The 19200-nt window shown below is 32.2% G+C and overlaps 3 protein-coding genes across 3 annotated transcripts; 2 read left to right on the forward strand and 1 right to left on the reverse strand.

The window, feature by feature from the left end:
* Window positions 1-6761: 6761 nt before the first annotated feature.
* On the forward strand, window positions 6762-7737 carry LOC107637533 (uncharacterized). The gene is made up of 2 exons (XM_088485236.1): window positions 6762-7016; window positions 7385-7737. Exons 1-2 carry the CDS (start codon window positions 6879-6881, stop codon window positions 7634-7636), a joined length of 390 nt encoding a protein of 129 aa, XP_088341362.1. The 5' UTR covers window positions 6762-6878; the 3' UTR covers window positions 7637-7737.
* A 5739-nt stretch (window positions 7738-13476) lies between these two features.
* On the forward strand, window positions 13477-15306 carry PRXIIF (peroxiredoxin IIF). The gene is made up of 5 exons (XM_016341945.3): window positions 13477-13828; window positions 14013-14042; window positions 14170-14328; window positions 14635-14729; window positions 14931-15306. Exons 1-5 carry the CDS (start codon window positions 13607-13609, stop codon window positions 15034-15036), a joined length of 612 nt encoding a protein of 203 aa, XP_016197431.1. The 5' UTR covers window positions 13477-13606; the 3' UTR covers window positions 15037-15306.
* A 365-nt stretch (window positions 15307-15671) lies between these two features.
* On the reverse strand, window positions 15672-18831 carry LOC107638605 (E3 ubiquitin-protein ligase RHF1A). The gene is made up of 8 exons (XM_016341946.3): window positions 18458-18831; window positions 17776-17822; window positions 17586-17648; window positions 17375-17486; window positions 16904-17229; window positions 16694-16801; window positions 16235-16613; window positions 15672-15969 (listed from the first exon to the last, which is right to left on the reverse strand). The coding sequence occupies exons 1-8, from the start codon at window positions 18605-18607 to the stop codon at window positions 15940-15942; spliced, it is 1215 nt and encodes a 404-aa protein (XP_016197432.1). The 5' UTR covers window positions 18608-18831; the 3' UTR covers window positions 15672-15939.
* Between the last annotated feature and the right edge of the window lie 369 nt (window positions 18832-19200).

The following is a 19200-nucleotide window of genomic DNA, read 5'->3' on the forward strand; positions in this document are numbered from 1 at the left end:
TACAAATCTTAATGTATCAATCAATCACTACATTATAAAGAGCTTGATCAATACCCATTACCAAGCAATATTTATCACAGGAGTAGTGACGTAGACTCATGAGTGACAACAAAGCTCAATAATCTCGTGCTCTCAACATTCTTTTCATTATTGTGTTCTCGGTAGACAGATTTGAAGTGGTTAATTACCTTAACCCCATTCGATAACCGCAAGATCTTTTATAGGTTATTCCAAGGAATATTTTGCGTGTGGTTGTTTGTAATTTATAGGATAAAAAGAATGTTTTTTTTTTTTCAACATAAGTAGCATTTCTTAGTTTGTGTAATTTGCTTCGATAAAACAACAATTCAACTTTTGTTGTTTATTTGAAGCAAGATGTCAAAAGTTGTTTATGCTTCTGTTTCTTTATGTCGTCTTAAAAAGACTCATCAAATGCTTTTCTAAAATAAACTCTCTATTATTTCTTATGTCCTCAAATTTGATAACATGGAACGAATATGATATTAGGAGTTCTTTCAATAGCTGAAATTAATATTTAAATTCAATTCAGAGGCATCTTATGATGCTCACATCACATATTCTATTCTTAGTAAACTTAGTGTAGCATATTAATTTGCTTAAAAAACAATATTTTATAGAGTGCATAACTTAACTATCAAGATGTCTTAATTTAATTAGAGGAAAATTTTATTAAGTGCTCAAGTGGATTAATAAATGAACATGATCATGTTCTTTTTTACTATATTGCCCATTGAGTAATGTAACTGGATTAAACTAGCTACTAATATATTACACTATTACTCTGAAAAGGTGCCAGGGATTGTTTATTGTAAGAAGATGAACTCAATATAGATGCACCGACACCACACATGTTTGTCTGATTGATTTAATCTTAACCATGAACAATGAGGGGAAGATAGAAAAACAGATAAGATCCATAAGAATAACCTTGTTGGGGACCAAAGCTTATTTGTTTGTGACTAAATGGCACATGACATGAATATTTTGAGCCATAAGTTACCTTTTTAAGGGTATGATAAGGAGAGAGAGAAAGAGAGAATATATGGGCCATCCACAGAAGCAAGTGTGGATTGAATATCTGGATTAGATATCTGGAAATAAGCTGTTGCCGGCTGTTCCTCACCCTCTTTAAGCTCAACAGGATAATAATGATATCAATAGCAATCAATTTGCTTCTTGAACCCTTTTTTCTTTATTTGTAGTTAATTTAATTTTTGAATTTTATTACCGTAAATAAAATTGTCTTAACCCCATTAATAGGATGCTGACAATGACCACTGTGTACTTTGTATCACAATTTTTTTGGTTGCCGTCGTCCATTTTCTAATACGACTGGTCAAGAACTAATTTGCCATAACAACAATAAAACCTTATCTTACTAGGTGGGGTCGGCTACATGAATCAAACAACGCCATTATACTTTGTCATGTATGATGTCTTTAGAGAGACCGTTTACATGTAAATCTCGTTTGACCACTTCATGGATGGTCTTCTTAGACCTTCCTCTGCCTTTCACCCCTTATCCATCTTCCATTTCATCCACCCTCCTAATTGGGTGTTCTGTCGGTCTTCTTCTCACATGTCCAAACCACTTGAGACGCGATTCAACCATCTTTTCCACAATGGGTGCTACTCCAACTCTCTCTCTTATATCTTCGTTCCTTATTTTATCCAATCGCGTATGACCACTCATCCATCTCAACATCTTCATCTCTGCCACACTCAACTTATGTTCGTGCTCCCCTTTAGCCGCCCAATACTCCGTACCATAAAGCATAGCCGGTCTTATAGCAGTGCGATAGAATTTACCTTTAAGTTTTAAAGGCACTTTTTTGTCGCATATAAAACTAGATGCACTCCGCCATTTTGACTAACCTACTTGGATCCTATGATTTACATCATGTTCAATCTCTCAATTATCCTGTATGATGCACCTAAGATACTTAAAACTTTTAACTTTTGGTAAGGTGTTTTCTCCAATCTTCACCTCTATATTAAGGTTTTCTCTTCTCAAACTGAACTTACATTACATATATTCCATCTTGCTACAGCTTATACGCAGACCATACACTTCTAGAGCTTCTCTCCATAAGTCCAACTTCTTATTTAGGTCTTCCCTTGACTCTCCCATAAGGACGATATCATCGGCAAAAAACATGCACCATGGCACAGGCTCTTGGATGTGCTCTGTGAGTACTTCCAAGATTAATGTGAAAATATATGGACTTAATGATGATCCCTGGTGTAATCCTATACCAATAGGAAATTCCTCTGTCACACCACCTTGAGTCTTCACACTAGTTGTGGCCCCATCATACATGTCTTTAATTGCACGAATATATGCGATTCTTACTCTCCTCTTTTCTAAAACCTTCCATAAGACCTCTCTTGACACCATATCATACGTTTTTTCCAAATCAATAAACACCATATGTACCCTATCGTCCTTCTTAACAGGTATATCACTTTGGTGGTGGATCTGCCTAGCATAAATCTAAATTGATTCTCTGTTACTTGTGTCTCTTTTCTCAACCTCCGTTTTATCACCCTTTTTCATAACTTCATGGTATGGCTCATGACCTTGATCCCTCTATAGTTTCCGCAACTTTGTATATCCCCCTTATTCTTGTAGATAGGTACCAATGTGCTTTTTCTCCACTCATCAGACATCTTCTTTGACCTTAAAATCTCATTAAAAAGTTTGGTTAACTAGTTGATGCCTTTTCCTCCAAGGCCCTTCCAAACCTCAATCGGGATATTATCAGGTCCTACTGCCCTGCCATTTTTCATCTGCTTAGAGCCTCTTTTACCTCGAATTCTCGAATCCTTCGATAGTAGTCAAAGTTTTTATCTTCTTCCCTTGTGCATAACCGACCAAGACTTGGAAGAGTCTTCTGTCCTTCATTAAATAACTCGTAGAAGTAGCTCTTCCACCTTTCATTAATCTTCTCCTCTTGAGCCAGCACCTCTCCATCATTATCCTTTATGCACTTAACTTGATCCAAATCTCTCATTTTTCTTTCACGGCTCTTTGCAATTCTATATATACCTTTTTCTCCTTCTTTCGTGCCCAAAGACTGGTAGAGACCCTCATATACTCTTGTTCTTACTTCACTTACAGCCACTTTTGTCTCTTTCTTAGCCGCCTTATATTTTTTCCAATTATATGCATTGCGGCATAAGGACCACTCTTTAAAGCACTCTCTTTTTATCTTTATCTTTTCTTGTACACTCGCATTCCACCACCAGGACTTCTTGTCTCTTGGTCCTATTCCTTTAGATTCACCAAAGCTTTCTTTTGCTGTTTTTCTAATAACTTCTGCCATCTCCCTCCACATCTCTTCCGCGTTTCCATTTCCATCCCACTTTGCCTCTTCTCCTACTCGTCTTAGGAAGCTTCTTTGTTCTTCGCCTTTCGCCACTACCTCGTCCTTGGGTTCTTCGTATGATGTCTTTTCCTCAACTTTTGCTCAATGTGAAAATCCATGACGAGCATCCTATGTTGTGTTGTCAAACTCTCTCTAGGGATAATTTTACAATTAATGCAAAATTTTCGGTCAACTCTCCTCAACAAGAAGAAGTCAATTTGAGAGTTTGTCATGCCACTCTTATAGGTTATAAGATGTTCGTCTCTTTTTAAAACATGTATTTGTAATGAGAAGGTCAAAGGTTGAGAAAAAGTCCAAAATAGTTTTACCCTCGACATTGATCACCCCGAAACCATGGCCTTCATGAATACTTCCATACCTAGTCACTTCTCTTCCAACATGACCATTTAAATTTCCTCCTAAGAAAATCTTATCTGACGAAGGTATGTCTTGGACCAAACTCTCTAGATCCTCCCAAAACCTTATCTTGTGTTGTTCGTCTGAACCCACTTACGGTACATAGGCGCTAATCACATGAAAAGCACCTCCCTCCACCACAACTTTGATAGAGATGATCCGATCTCCCACCCTCTTGACATCCACTCCGTCCTTCTTCCACTGCTTATCCACAATAATACCAACTTCATTCCTATTCTTCACCTTTCTTGTATACCAAAGTTTGAAACCAGAAGTATCCAACTCCCTGGCCTTCGCACCAACCCATTTTGTTTCTTGTAGGCACATAATGTTAATCTTCCTCCTTGTCATGGTGTCCACCACCTCCATGGACTTTCCTGTTAGAGTGCCTATGTTCCATGTCCTAAATCTCAACCTTCTGTCGCTCCGACCTTTACCTTTTACTTTGTGAACTAGCTTATTTACCCTCGTCCGTTCACGAAAACGTGGGAATCCTTGCTCATTTAACACTACATTTGGGCGTCGATGCAGCGGCTCTTGCTCATTTGACACCGTACTCGAGCCATACAGCGCGTTGCTACCGGGTAACGACCTAGCTTTAGCGCAATAATGTCTTTAATTCATGTTATGGGGATTCGACTATGTTTTTATGTTGGTTGTCGAAGACCTAACACAACCATCCTCCTTTATCCGGGTTTGGGACCAATTATGTACCACAAGTATAACATAGGCGGAGTTAACTAATTTGCCACAGATCTAAATTTTATTTAACGGTCTGTTAATGAGTCGCTACATGCACAAGATGGAATTTAAATCCCCATACTTATGCGTAAGAGTGAGTTGACTATTCGACCAACTTAAATTAGTTACATGGTATGCTATGATGCACGGACACTGATATAGACATGAGACACGATACGATACGGGATACGCGGACACACGAATTTTAAAATCTTATAGGTAGTGTTTGGTTGATGTCCATGTCTCAATGAGACTTGAGACATGGACACGGTGATACATGTCTGCTGTTTGGTTTGGTGAGACACAGATTTTCGAAGGACACGGGAGGACACGGATGGACACGAAGACACTAAATTTGTGTACCTCCAATTTGGTGAGACACTGAAATACAACTTGTGAGACACTTATTTTTTACTCTTTCACCCTTATTGAATTTTTAAAATTTGTCCTCTTATCTCCCCAAACTTTTTTTTCTCTTCCTCTTTTAGATTTTACAACCAAATTTATCCTTCTATTTTCTTCAAGAAAAAAATTGTATATTTAATTTTTTTATTTATTTAAATTTTGATTAATCTTTGATAAATTCTGAACTTTAATTTTCTATTTTTTCAAGAAAAATTATATATTTAATATTTGAATGATAAATTAAGATGATATTAGAAGAAATAAAAATCCAATGGTGATGATATACAGTGTTTGGAGTAATGGGTATACAGTGATGATGGTAAACTTGTGGTTGAATGAAGGGTAATTCAGTCTTTGTTAAATATGTGTGTCTTGTTCCTTATTTTTACCAAACACAATACATAGACACAAATATTTTATGTTTATGTCTTTATGTTTATGTCTCATCATATACATCAACCAAACAGAGCCATAAGACACACTGGGACACGACATATATATAAAATATAAAGTATTTTTTAGATAAATTATAATGATATTTTATTATTTTATTGATATTAAAATATAAAATAATTTTTTAACTGATTTTAATATTTTTTTAATTATTAAAAGTATTTAAAATATTTTTTATTTTAATAAATAATAATATATATTATTTCTAAATACATTTTAAGAATATATGTTAAGAATAAGATTAGAAATATTGACACGTTATGGTATTTAGGTATGTTCAAATGTAAATTTTTTTTTTTACTTTTTATTAAGATACGGTTGGATACAACAAATTCGCGTGTCGGATGTAAATGATATGCTAAAGCTAGCGTAATTATGGTGGTTATAAAATATTGAAAACACTTAAAAAATATGGCTAAAATTAAATTAAAGTGTTATTAAAGTGTAAAAATATTATTTTAATTTTAGTGATATTTTTAAATTTTAAGTGTTGTTAAAATTATTTAACTACCATAATTATAAGTATTATAGACTCCACCTATTAATAAATTATTTTATGACATATGCTATTTGAGGATCAAATTGATCAATTTTTTTAATAGATAAGTCGATTAGTTTAAAAACTAGTTAATAAAAATGCAATACCAAATTAATTGTTATTGCAACGATAATATCATTGACATCAAAAGCACACTTGCATGATCCTTGTGGCCTATTCACTGTGAGAGGGTATTTTTTGTGGGTCTTTGACAGATTGGACAACTGTGATCATGGACCCCACACCAACCCACATAATAGTTGTGTAGAAGTGTAAAACAGTTGTAATAATAAGTTAATACTAGAGATTCAAATTAAATTACCCAATCAATTAAAATTTTATAAAATAGGTTGAATATTATATTTTGATCCCATGATTTTTAGAATTAGATACTATAACTCGTTCTAAAGTTCTAATGAATAATTGTTTTTTTATTTTGTAAAAAAAAATAAAAATTCTATTTCATTTTCTTCAATATACATAAAAATTGGGTGAAAACTCAGATGCAGTCGACTTCACGTAAAGTTGATATCTGAGAGTCGTTAGATGAAAATTTAGTCAAATCAGTCAAATCATCTAACGGCTCTCAATTATCAACTTCACGTGAGTTTTCACTTAAAAATGATGAAATTAGGACAATAGAAAATAAACATTTATAAATAAGAAATAAAAAGCAAAAATCAATATATTATAAACCAAGTGAGACACATTTTGGTAATTTTTGATGATCCAACACATGAAATAGAATAGAATAACAATACATGTTAATTAACTCTCCAACCTATCCTTACCCTTCTTGAATTCCCTATATATACCATGAAGCCTTGGAGAGAACAAATAAACTTGTGGTACTTCAAGCACACATAGACATAATTTAAAGAGTTTAACATTAATTAGAATCCATTAGAAAGATTATTAGAACTATTTGCACTGGCATGCAAGTTGCTATGGAACTTGAAGATGATCTTTTCTTTGCAGATTTGAGCAAGGAAATTGCTCTCTTAATTATGGAAGAAGAAGAAGAAGAAGAACAAGACACTCTTATTATTACTTCTCCTGCAGAATCTCTTCAGGTTCATTTCATTAATTCACACTCACTTAGCTCTCTTTCTTTCTTTAATTTCTTGTCATGCATGTCATATATATATATATATATATATATATATATATATATATAATCTTAATTAACATAGATTAATTTGTTACCATGGTACAAAGAGTTTAGGAAAGAAACGAAAAATTATTTAAAAATGTATTATTTTTTGTTATTCATATTTTTTTATCTGTAATTATAAGGTTCTTATCAATATATAGACTAAGAGTACGCTCGTTATGAAATAATATCCTAATAAATTACATTAATTTTTTTCCTAATCATCTTTGATATTTTTCTGATTTTGTTCCCTAACTATGATATTCTAATATAAACTAATATTTTCAGGCATTTTCTGGAGCAATATATCCTACTAATCCGCCACAATTTGCATTTTTCTGTGGACAATCTTTGAAGAGAGAGAGCAAAGGAACAGGGGTGTTCATCCCACAGGCAACACAACCAAGAAGAAATAAGAACAGAAGAGGGAGATCCAATAATTCATATGCAAAATTTCAAAAGCACTCTCAATTAGATACAACAAGAATGGTTGTTTCTCAAGCCCCCAACAAGAATTCTTTCAAGCCTTCCCAGAAATAATAATAATATTATTATTATTATAATGTCTGAGGATTTCAAAAATTAAACTGAATAATTTTGCAAAAGTATCTCTACTTATTATTTAATTTCCTCCACCAGAATTAATTAGTTATTTATTTGTCAAAATTCTTTAGCCTTTAGGCAATATTTATTATTTATGTAGTCTCAATTATTTTATTTTATTTTATGTGTAGGTGATTCTGTATGTACATGGGAAAACCAACCATATGCCTAAAAAATATTAGTCATTTATGTAGGAAGGTTCACCCAAACTTTAGGTTTTGTAACCCTCCACAATGTGGACAAGCATACCATTATAATTATCTAGTCTCATTTCATAAGTTTGTCCTTATTATTTCACTCAATAATATCAATGGTGATTAATATTTCTTTCTTCCATAGTTTTCTTTGTGTCCCATGTACATTCATTATCATCTAAACATGTCTTTTAGTTCAAATGCCATATGCTTTTGTCTCTTTGTTAATGCTAGAAATGGCAAAAACAAATAAAGAGGGCAAGTATAAATGGTCACCATATCATTTTGATACAATACATTACTTTTTTATGTACCAAATTTATTATAGTAATAATAATAATTATTATTCTTGTATGGAAGCAGTATATCTTTCATATAATTAAATTTAATGTAGTTATTACTTGTTTTGAAAAATATTTATAATTCAATACATAGTAGATAGTAGGCTGATTTTTTTTGTTATGGAAGCTGTGAATGTGTTGTGCGTAGTTATGGATGTTAGAAGTGGTAGACCAATTTATGAGACAGCTTTTACTCAAATTTGGGGGTAAGAAATCGGACCCTTCGATTTCATTGTTGAAATTTTTTTGTAAGCAAATCGGGGGGTCTGTTTTGCATTGAAGGAATATCTGAAATTTACATGAAACTTATCGGACCCTCCAAGTTCTGCATGAATGAATTTATTTTTTATTTTTCCTCAACAACTCGCATGATCCGTGTTGTAGTGAACAAGTCGGACTGTCCGATAAGCCTCACTCCACTCGCACCCTAATACCACATGCAGATAAAACACACCTGATCTCCATGACGGGTCCTACCTCAATTCTAACTTCCATAATAAAATTAAAAAGTGTAGATGGTACACAAATAAATGAGAAAACTAAAGTATCTATAATTTCAACTCATGCATATGCTTTATTTACTTAGAAAAAACAGTACTATATATATTATATACTTTCCTCTAGCTAGTAACAAATAATAAGGGACATGCAGATGAATACCAATGGAAAAAATAGACTTTTGGCCATGAATACTATCTAAATTCTAAAGGGAAAGGTTGGAAATTACTTTTCAGCAAGACAACTAAAAAGACAAAGTCGTCACTTATAATAAACATGATTAAGAAGATTATATTATATTATATTATGTTGTTCAGTTCACGTTATGATTCACTAGATGTCAAGATGCTATTAGCACCGTTGGAAAAGTGTTTGCTATTTGGCTTTATTTCTAATAATAATAATTAATAATGACATTTAAAATTGAATGATTCTTTCGTGAATGGTAAGATTTGCTGTTGTTGTGGCTGTCGTGTTCTCTCTCATCCTCTCTTCTTTTTCTCTCTTCCAAGAAACTTTCTAGCTCAGCCAACTGCCGACACACTCAACAAGCTTTTTTTTTTTTTCTCAAATTTTAGTACCAATGTTTAAATTAAAAATTTTGCTAATTTTGTTAATGGTATACTTTTTTTTATCATATAATAGTATACTACATGTAAATAAAAAAATAATCAGTTATTAAATTAGTCACTTAAATGAAAAAGTTTATTTACCATTTAATTAATTTGATGTTGGTGAATGAAAGAATTTGAAGTTAATCCCACATCAAAAGAAGTAAGAAAGAGTGAGGAGTTTATAAGATGAGAGACCCATTAATTTATTATCTTAAAATTTTGAGTTAGATGTGATATTTTCTCATTTTATGTTATCTCACTTGATTTCTCTCCGAAATTTTTTCGGTGGTCAAGAACTCTCCACGATGACCTAACATAATTTTAATTTTTTTTTAAATTCATCTTATGCTAAAAGCAAATTGAAATTTAGGAGGCTAAAATAAAAAAGAGTAGCCGTCTAGTTTCTTGCAATTTAATTAAGATATTGATCTAGACTAGACACCAATATTGATTTCAAGGTTGTAATCAAATAAAATTTTAGTTTTATAAGTTTTTCCAAAAAAAAAAAAGAAAAAAAGAATTATCGCCGGCAAAATTCTACTCAAGGTATTTTGTGTCTAGTTGTAGGTTTGTAGAGACCATTAAATTAGTCAACCATGCATTAACTAACTTAGATGAAGCTTGTCCTTAAAAAAAAAAATCTGACAAAAAATCTGCTATGACAAACTTCTTTTCTGTATCACATCAATCATAAATTAAAGAATATGTTTACCGCTAATCCTCATAGAACTTTGAGAATTTAGAGCTTGGCGGGAGGCTCATTCATGTTTAGCATGTTACAGTTCACAACCAACATGGCCTTCATTTCTTTGCCATTAATAAATGAGGGACCATTGAGAGGGAAATTAGGTTGCTTTCCATTCTAAAAATACTACTAAGACACTAAAAATAAAATATAAAAAATAGAAATATAAAAATTAGTGTTTTATATTTTATTTAGTAATAAATTAAATATAAAAATTTATAAAAATTTAATTTGTTTTTTTATAAAAAATAAAAAAATATATAATTATAAAAAATTAATAAAAATAATAAAAAAATTGTATCTTTTATTAGTATTTTTGTATTTTTTTACGACAAAAATATAAAATATAAAATATACTAATTTAATATTTTTATACACAATATTTCTATTCATATTTCATCTATCAAATATAACGTTAAAGTCATAAAATATATTGATTGAGCAGCCCAGTAAGACCACAAGCTAAAGGATTTCTTGTCCTCTCTTTTGTCTAATTTTTTTAAGCGTTTCTCAAAATATAGGAAACATAAAAATTCTAGTTTAAAAGAACAGGAAAAAGGAAAATAAAATAAAATATCCTTAAAATCATAAAGTAACATTTAAAAAAAAAATGAATTCATACAACTAAACACAAAGGAGTACTACTTTAAGAAAACTAATACATATATTTAGGAGCGGAGCTACATTGTAGTAAAGAGGAGTAATGATCCTCCTAATTTTAATTTTTTACATGTAAATTATATGTAAATTTTAGTTTAACCTTTTTTAAAATTTTATTTTAATCTTATTTTATTATATAAATATTTTTAGCCTCTCTAATCGTTACCGTGCATATATCTGACAAAGGAAAATGGGTTAAGGAAAAGATGAAAAATAGCATGCTGTACTTATAGATGACAAATTAGCCAATTTGCTCTACTTGTTCTGCCACACCATGATTTAGCCAAACAAAAGACCAGAAGAGTTTACCTGCTTTAAAAAATTTATTATATATACTAATTTTATAATTAAAATGTGCTATATTCTCTCACTTGAAGACCATTTCTCCTCTCAAATAGAATTTTTGTTGCTTTAAAAAAAATTTGAGTACTATTAAGTAGAATTGTCTTTTTTAAGCAGTTTTTTATTTATTTTATTTCTTTTTTTTTGTTTATTTTTTTTAAGTCACTAAAATTTTTTTTTCTCTCACTGTAATTAAAATAAATTTTTTTTTTAAAATTAAAGAATTCTCTCTTTTTACTCTCCCTTCGCCTCCTCTCTCTTATTTCTTCACCCACTTTATCTCTCTTATAAATCATTATCAATAACTAATTATAAATTTAATAATTAAAGTGTGTAACATAACATTTTTTAATTATAATTATAATTAAATTACAATTAAAATTAAAATATAGCTATATTATATTACTAATTAATAACTAAAATATATCATATAACACTCATTAAAATTGAGATAAAACATTTTTTCCAAAATGACTAAACTTCCTTTTTCCATCCTCTTATCTTCCTATCTTTTTTTATCTATTTCTCTCTATCCTTCTCATTCTATATATAACTTATAATTTATATTTGGCACTTACTCAAATAAAAATACTAAAAACATCTTCTTATGAAGATTCTTGTGTTAAAAGTGTATTTTGTTTATTTAGTCACATTTTTTAAAAAATAACACTTTTACAACATATCAAAATCAAATCTTACAATTTATTATCTAACGGTAAAAAGAAAGCATCTTCATATGAAGACAATTGTAAAATTTTCATAATAGTATCCACCTTTATATTTTATATTATTAATTTGATAAAACAAAATGTGTCATGAGATATTATTTCATTATAATTAAAATAAAATATTTCTCACCAAAATAAACATACTCTCTCTCATTCTTTTTCTTCTCTATATTTCCTTCTCTTTTCTCTCTATCTCTTTCTACTTTTATGTTTTACAAAAAATTAAATTAATACAATAATATAATTTAAATAAATTTATAAAATTATAAAAAATATTCAATTTATAATTAAATACAATTAAAAATATTTCATAATAGTATTCACATAAAAATATATTATTATTATTATTATTATTATTATTATTATTATTATTATTATTATTATTATTATAATATGCATACTTTTTTATTTTTTTATTTATTTTTAATTTTTATCACTTATCTTTCTAATTTATATTTTTACATCTCTTTCTTTAAATATTTATTATATATAATTTAGAGAGAATACTAATATTGTGATTAATAATTAGAATCAAAATTTAATTGTTTAAAAAAATAATTTTGAATTAATTTTATAACTATTAATATAATTTTTTTCATACTAATATCTAATTATATTTTTATATATATAGAGAGAAAAAAATATTATTTTTAAATAATAAACATAAAAATTAATTATTTTTATTTGTGCAACAGACTTTATATCTAATCAAATTTAAAAGTATACACATTAAATTCTTTTAAGTGTTAGATAATGAATGTTAAAATTAATTATTAGTAAAAAATTAAACTCTTTCACATAAAAATAATAATTAAAAAGTTTATTATTTAATTTTTTTTATTTACAAAAATCCTGATTTTCTTAGCCAATAGAAAGTTTTATCCTCTACGAATTTTTTCATAAAAATAATTTTATTTTATAAACTTTTTCTAATATAATCTATAATGTCAAGATAAAACCAATATATTTTTAAAAGATATATATTTCCGTAATATTATTACAAATAAAAATACTAATAAATTAAAAGTCATCGACTCAATTTAGGTTGTTGTAGGTTGGAAAGTTGGTAGATCAACCAAAACAAAAGTAGTGATTAAATGGTGTAATTGGTCCCGTTGACTTGAGGATAACCTTTCTGATTTAACATAAAAACAGATTAATTATAATTTGAGAGCGTATAGCATTGAATGTTTGTTTGTTTCTCCTAGCATCTTTTTTCTTTCTTTCTTAATAAGGTTCTATATGATGCTAGATAAAAACAAAAACACAAATATAAAGATAAAGAAATAAAAAAAATGTTTCAATCTAAAATAAACGTGATACAAATTTAACGTATTTTCTATGGAACATATTTTTTTCTTCTTTATATAAATATATTGTGTTCTATCTCGAAAACTGAATACAGCTTATATATAGCATAGTTCTACTGACAAATATATAGCATTTAAAGAAAAAATTGTTGAGAAATATATAGTTGGAATTTGGAAATGTGTATGTGGAGGTTTTTTTTATAGACATTGGATAAGTTTTTGGTCATGGAATTGGGTATTTGATCTGGGGCACAACGCAAAACAGTGTAGCCCAATAGAGGCCCATATATGATAAGCCCATTAAAGAAATAATGATGCGAGAAAGCCCGGCCCAATAAAACATAACAGAAAGAATTTTCCACGTGTATCCTCCTTCCCGAATCGTCAAGGCTCGAATCGAGTGCGATCGAAACTGAGGCTGAAACGGCAACCAACCGTTATAAACGACGTCGTTTTGAGAAAGTCGAACGTAGCAATGGCGTGGGTTGTGGCAAAGCGAGCAGCTGCTGCTTCTTCTTCTTCAGCGATGAAATCAGTTTCTGCTGCGGCGGCTATTTGGATGAGGTCGTACGCCAAGGTTGCGTTGGGGACAGACATAGTCTCCGCCGCACCGAACGTTTCTCTCCAGAAAGCTCGCACCTGGGACGAAGGTGTCTCTTCCAAATTCTCCACCACTCCTCTCAATCACATCTTCAAGGTCGAAAATTCTAACTTTCATTTTGCTGTTTTCCTCCATTTTCAAACGTCTAATCTGGTCCTTAATGTCATTATTGATTTAAGGGTAATATTTATTTCAATGTTAGGGTTTTGAAGGACTAATTTGAGTATTTTAATCTTGTTTTTTTGGTTAATTGACAAATTTGCGTTTCTTGATGTTGCAGGATAAGAAAGTTGTCATCTTCGGGCTCCCAGTAAGTTAAATTGGCAAATTTTTTTTTTTTTAATAAGTTTAATGTAATTTTGAAATTAATGTGGTTCTTTTGCTTTGTGTTTGATTCAAGATAGTGTTATTGATGTTTTGGCTGCTATCTGTCTCAGGGTGCATACACAGGTGTTTGTTCAAACAAACATGTTCCTGGGTACAAGGAAAATATTGATAAGTTTAAGGCCAAGGGGATTGATTCTGTTATTTGTGTGGCTGTTAATGATCCATATACTTTGAATGCTTGGGCAGAGAAGCTTCAAGCCAATAATGCTGTAAGTCCTCCCTATCTTGCCTTAGAGATCATCCGCATCTGCATTGTTGATGAGTTTTTACTCAGAGAGAACAGATTGAAAATGGAGAATGTGAAAAGGTTATTAAAATTGGACTAAAATATAAGCTATATGGTAAGAAAATGGCAACGAACTACGATAACGTCCTAACTGATGCTCGTTAACATCTTGTAACAAACCAGCAAACTTCCATATACTCTTTACAGTATTCTACATTTTACATATCCTTGTTATTTTTGGCATTGCTTATGAGTGATCCATATTTTGGTTTAAAATTCAACTGTCCAGATTGAGTTTTATGGAGACTTCGATGGGAGCTTCCACAAAAGCTTGGATTTAGTTACTGATCTCTCTAGTGCTTTGCTTGGAACTCGATCCAAGAGGTATGTTATGTGCATCCTCCTTGAACTAAGATTGAACTTGTTCACATGAGAATTTGTTTGGTTTTGATGTTGGCAAGAGCTTGTTAAATTGGTTGGATGGATACTCCCCGAGAGCATTTGGTTTCTACACAACAGACATATCTATGATATCTCTATTATTGATTTCAATATCTGAAAATTGTAGCTTTGGTTTGTGTTTAGGTGGTCAGCATACGTGGTAGATGGAAAAGTGAAGGCTCTTAATGTTGAAGAAGCTCCATCCGATGTCAAGGTTTCTGGCGCAGACACCATTTTGGGACAGATTTGAAGATCATGTTTATTTGGATAGTTATGTAATGTAACGAGTTCTCAATAAAAATGCACCTTTGTGCTTCTAGTTGATTGAACTGGGAGTTCGCTTGTTTTTTAGTTTTGATTATTGACTAGCTTTTTAGCTGTCACTTCACACTAATCTAGTGATCCCCTTTTCTAAGATGCATGCTGTGTTACACATGCAAAGATTTTTCTCGTATCTAATGTATGTGTTGAGTACTCTCATTATCTTCTTAATTATCATCTTAATTCTTTTAAAATAAAAGTTAAATTCATATATCATTTTTATGTGATGCGATGATATTCCTAGACACTATCCAGGCTTCTCCAGGCACTTGGTCCATGAACACAACAGGAATTGATAGATTACTCTTTCGAGAAAAATTGACCAAGGCTTTGATTTTTATGGTTAAATTAAGAATTTAGTATTTTCGTTAATCCTCATGTTAAATATAGTATAATATTTGACATAGAGGGATAATTCAAACACTGCATTTAGTACAAAAACAACAACAAAACCTTGTTTTTACCAAGTAGGGAGAAATAAAATCGGAAGTCTAAGCTCATTTGCAACAGAAACAGAACATATCATGTGATGGGTGACACATAATGTGCAAGGGCTTTGTCCAGTGAGAATAGGAATAATCTGCAGATTAGAGAACCGCCAAATTATTTCACTGAAATAAACCCAAGTACCAAAAGGGTCAATTCAATGAATTCATGTTACAATCTTCCGCTGGATCTATAAACTGATCTTACATAACATACAATTTTTGCAAGGTTTCTTTTGAGTCACTAGAACATTGATTTTTGATAACAATGCAGGACGCAGACCAAAAGGTACATTGGCATCAAACACGTCTCTTGCACTTCTCCATTGGACAAGCGAATCAGGTTGCTATGTCCTCACAGCAGCATCTTTTCCACTCTGAATAGAGTAAACACATTCAAAGCATTAGGCCACTTCTCAAGCAAATACATTGCATTCATTATTTAAAAAATGCCGTTGTCGGCTTGTCGCCCTGTTCTTTTTTTTTTTCAAGGCAACAATAAACGTGAAGCTTATCAAGGTTTATTATTCTTTTATCCTGTGGTTACTAAAACCTCATAAAATTGAATCTAGGCAACAGTTAACTACTTTTAATCAACTAACTTGGGAAGCATAAATAAGGAGGTTTGACAGGTGGAATAACCTGAACACAATGATGAATTTCCACCCGACCAGCAACCACTCGACCAACAACCATGCCAGGTACTGAAGGAGCATCTGAGCTAACATTCTGAACCACATTTTCAGTGTATATGCTAGGAGAACGCCCAGTGTCAATGTCATCCTCATCGACTGACTTTCCTTTTACAGGGGATCCCGAACTTCCCCCAGTGCCAACAGGAGTGGGAGGAAAATTAGATCGCTTTGAGGAAAGATCAAGGCGTTCAATCATCCGTGCAACACCAGCAATTCCTGCATTCATCTCACGCTGAACACCTTTACTCAGCTCTTTTACTGAGGCATTATGAGCAATTAACTTCTCTTTAAGGCCACGAGTACTTTTGGTTATTGATTCCTTATACCTGGGGGAATATTTCAGACATATTAGGACTATATCGTAATAGCTTGGGGGCACTCAAATCCACTTGGGGAAAGGGTTTACCTGGCTGAAGCAGCAGAAAATTTGGATCTGAAGGACTCAGGGATAGAGAACATCTCAGGGGTATTTAGTCTCCTTCCACTCTCGGATGGTGACTGGGTATACAGAACTCTGAACATGACCCACAAAGTAGTAAACACACTAAAATCAGTTAAGTGAAAACTCTAGGAAAAAGCTTCCAATAAATAAAAGATGCCACAACTCTACAGGTACCTGGGTTTGAAAGGAACATCATTCTCAGCAGTAGTAATTCCTGCAACTTCACCAACAACTGGGGGAAAAGCAGATGTTGGAGGTTGAATGTGAACAGTAGACGGTACACCAGAAGTTGGTGAACTACTGCCGGTGGGTGAAATGGTGAGTATTGGTCGCACAGCAGGCACATGCACAGGAGGATTGGAAACAAACACCTCTGATGGACCTGCACTAGAAGATCTTTGCCTTTCCCGTCTATGGAGAAAACGAGATCTGCTTGAAGCAGCAACTAGGTGTTGCATAATTTGATCATCAATATCAGACTCATCTGAGTAAGAATCGCCCTGCAACAAAATAATTTTCTAAGCATGGATATCATCACATCAATGAAATGTAACTTCTATCAAGGCAACACGGGTAAAAAGTGGGAAAAAATGAAACAGCAAACAGTCCATTAACACTATCGGTTCTTGGACAAGTCTCACTTACATAGTCATAATTGAGCTGCTCATGGGGAATATGGGAACTAGTTAATGAAGATGGATATATGTTTCTTGACCTTGAACATTTTTCAGCCTCCACTGCAGCTAGAAGCTCTTGGCTACAAAAACAAAGGTATTTGATGAAAATTACTAACTAAAAATGACATGTATTGAGGAAGAAGGAGATAGTGACAGTGTTGGAAGAGGAAAAACATTACCTAGAAGGATCAATGAAAGAAAGCAGCTGCAAACATATTGGACATTCTCTGCTTCTCTCTGACCTGAAGAAAACAGGAATTACATCAGAAGCTACCAATAATAACCCATACCATCATCCATTTTGTAAAAAGATAGAATCAACTCTCCTAAATGATCCCACGGGATCAAATTGACACCAAGTGGCCTTACCATTCAAGAATACAGTGCAGATGATATTCGTGTTTGCAAGAGGTGATCTGGAAATGAAAAGGAAAATTCAATATTCTGTTAAACATTTAAGTTTAGACGTTAAGATCAACGCTAGCCAATTTCCCTTATGATTACCTAAGGTTGCAACTCATCCACACAAAGCATAATTAAACACATCCAAATAGATAGAAATCTCATCGATGAAGAAATGATTAGTATTCAGCAATCCCAATCCTCAAATACCCTTTGAGATTAAAAAGTTATATGATTTTAGTTCCGGTTGCTTGAATGATTCAATGTATCATTCCTTATAATGCTGAAGTATAGAAAGTCCTCAAACAAAAACAGATCTCCAAAATGCAAATTATTTTATTTACTTAGAAAAAAAAGAGTAAATTACCAACCATGTTGAGTCAAAGCAATAAGACTCAAAGTTTGAACCCATCAACTGAGGTGAATACATATCAAGTTCGAAAGCACATCAATATCCAAAAGGTTAGGAACTCATCAGACACACACAAACATGAAATCCTCAAGCCAAAAATGAAACCTTCAAACAATTCACGCTCAACAGGAGACAGAAGCAACAAGCAAATGGGGAGGCCATCAGTTATCAAAGTTGGAAACTTTTTCAGAAACCCAAATGCAAATCAGGAAAACAGACAAGAGTGGTGGATCATACAGTAGATGGGTCATTGATGCCAAATGGCTCCAAACAAATGCTGCAGAAGTCCTCGGAATAGTCGTCGAAAGCTGCACCTGCAATGTGCGATGATGAAGGAGGAGAAGTTGAAGATGAAGAAGAAGACCAAGACAAGGTGAAGTTTTCCATGGTTAGCTCCACAATGTGATGGAGAAGACTCTGGTGAAGAACCCTAAAACTGAAGAGAGAGAAAGAGAGAGAGTGTGTGAAGGGTTAAAGAAAAGAATTAAAGGGAAAGGAAGCGGAAAATGAAGGGAAAATCCGATTCAGACGCTTTTGATTTTGATGGAATCAACGTAATACCTAATCTACTTCTTACCACTACAGATTAGAATAAGAATAATTTTACTATGATACTCTTTATTCTCTTTTATCTCAAAATCTGAAAGATAATATTCTCTCTTAACAAGCAGGTCCGGAGGTGGGTTGGTATTGGAGTGGGTCTGCTACCAAAGTCTATGACTCACGCAATAGTTACTTGTGGTTGTGTAAGCAGCTGTTTGGTTGGGAGGAGAGGGAGAATTGGCTTTGGCTTTGGCGTCAGCTTATTCCAAAGAAGCATAAATTTTTGGCTTGGTTGTGTCTGTCTGACAAAGGTTGGATATTCCTTGTCATCCTTTGGATTTGAAGAACTGGTTCTTGTATCATAGCAGAGAGCATCCGTTCAAGTTCTTTTCGGGACTTTGGTGGATATGGCGAGAAAGGAATAACGACATCTTTAA

Source organism: Arachis ipaensis, chromosome B4 (genome assembly GCF_059453495.1).
Source record: "Arachis ipaensis isolate K30076 ecotype BB chromosome B4, ASM5945349v1, whole genome shotgun sequence".
Lineage (NCBI taxonomy): Eukaryota > Viridiplantae > Streptophyta > Magnoliopsida > Fabales > Fabaceae > Arachis > Arachis ipaensis.

Excerpts from the sequence above, each read along its gene's own strand:
- PRXIIF (XM_016341945.3), top strand. The coding sequence starts at position 13,607 with ATGGCGTGGGTTGTGGCAAAGCGAGCAGCTGCTGCTTCTTCTTCTTCA. Across the intron at positions 13,829-14,012 it reads CTCTCAATCACATCTTCAAG|GATAAGAAAGTTGTCATCTT; the intron begins GTCGAAAATTCT and ends TTGATGTTGCAG. Across the intron at positions 14,043-14,169 it reads TTGTCATCTTCGGGCTCCCA|GGTGCATACACAGGTGTTTG; the intron begins GTAAGTTAAATT and ends TATCTGTCTCAG.
- LOC107638605 (XM_016341946.3), bottom strand. The coding sequence starts at position 18,607 with ATGGAAAACTTCACCTTGTCTTGGTCTTCTTCTTCATCTTCAACTTCT. Across the intron at positions 17,487-17,585 it reads TCTTTCATTGATCCTTCTAG|CCAAGAGCTTCTAGCTGCAG; the intron begins GTAATGTTTTTC and ends TTGTTTTTGTAG. Across the intron at positions 15,970-16,234 it reads AAATTCATCATTGTGTTCAG|AGTGGAAAAGATGCTGCTGT; the intron begins GTTATTCCACCT and ends TACTCTATTCAG.
- LOC107637533 (XM_088485236.1), top strand. The coding sequence starts at position 6,879 with ATGCAAGTTGCTATGGAACTTGAAGATGATCTTTTCTTTGCAGATTTG. Across the intron at positions 7,017-7,384 it reads CTCCTGCAGAATCTCTTCAG|GCATTTTCTGGAGCAATATA; the intron begins GTTCATTTCATT and ends TAATATTTTCAG.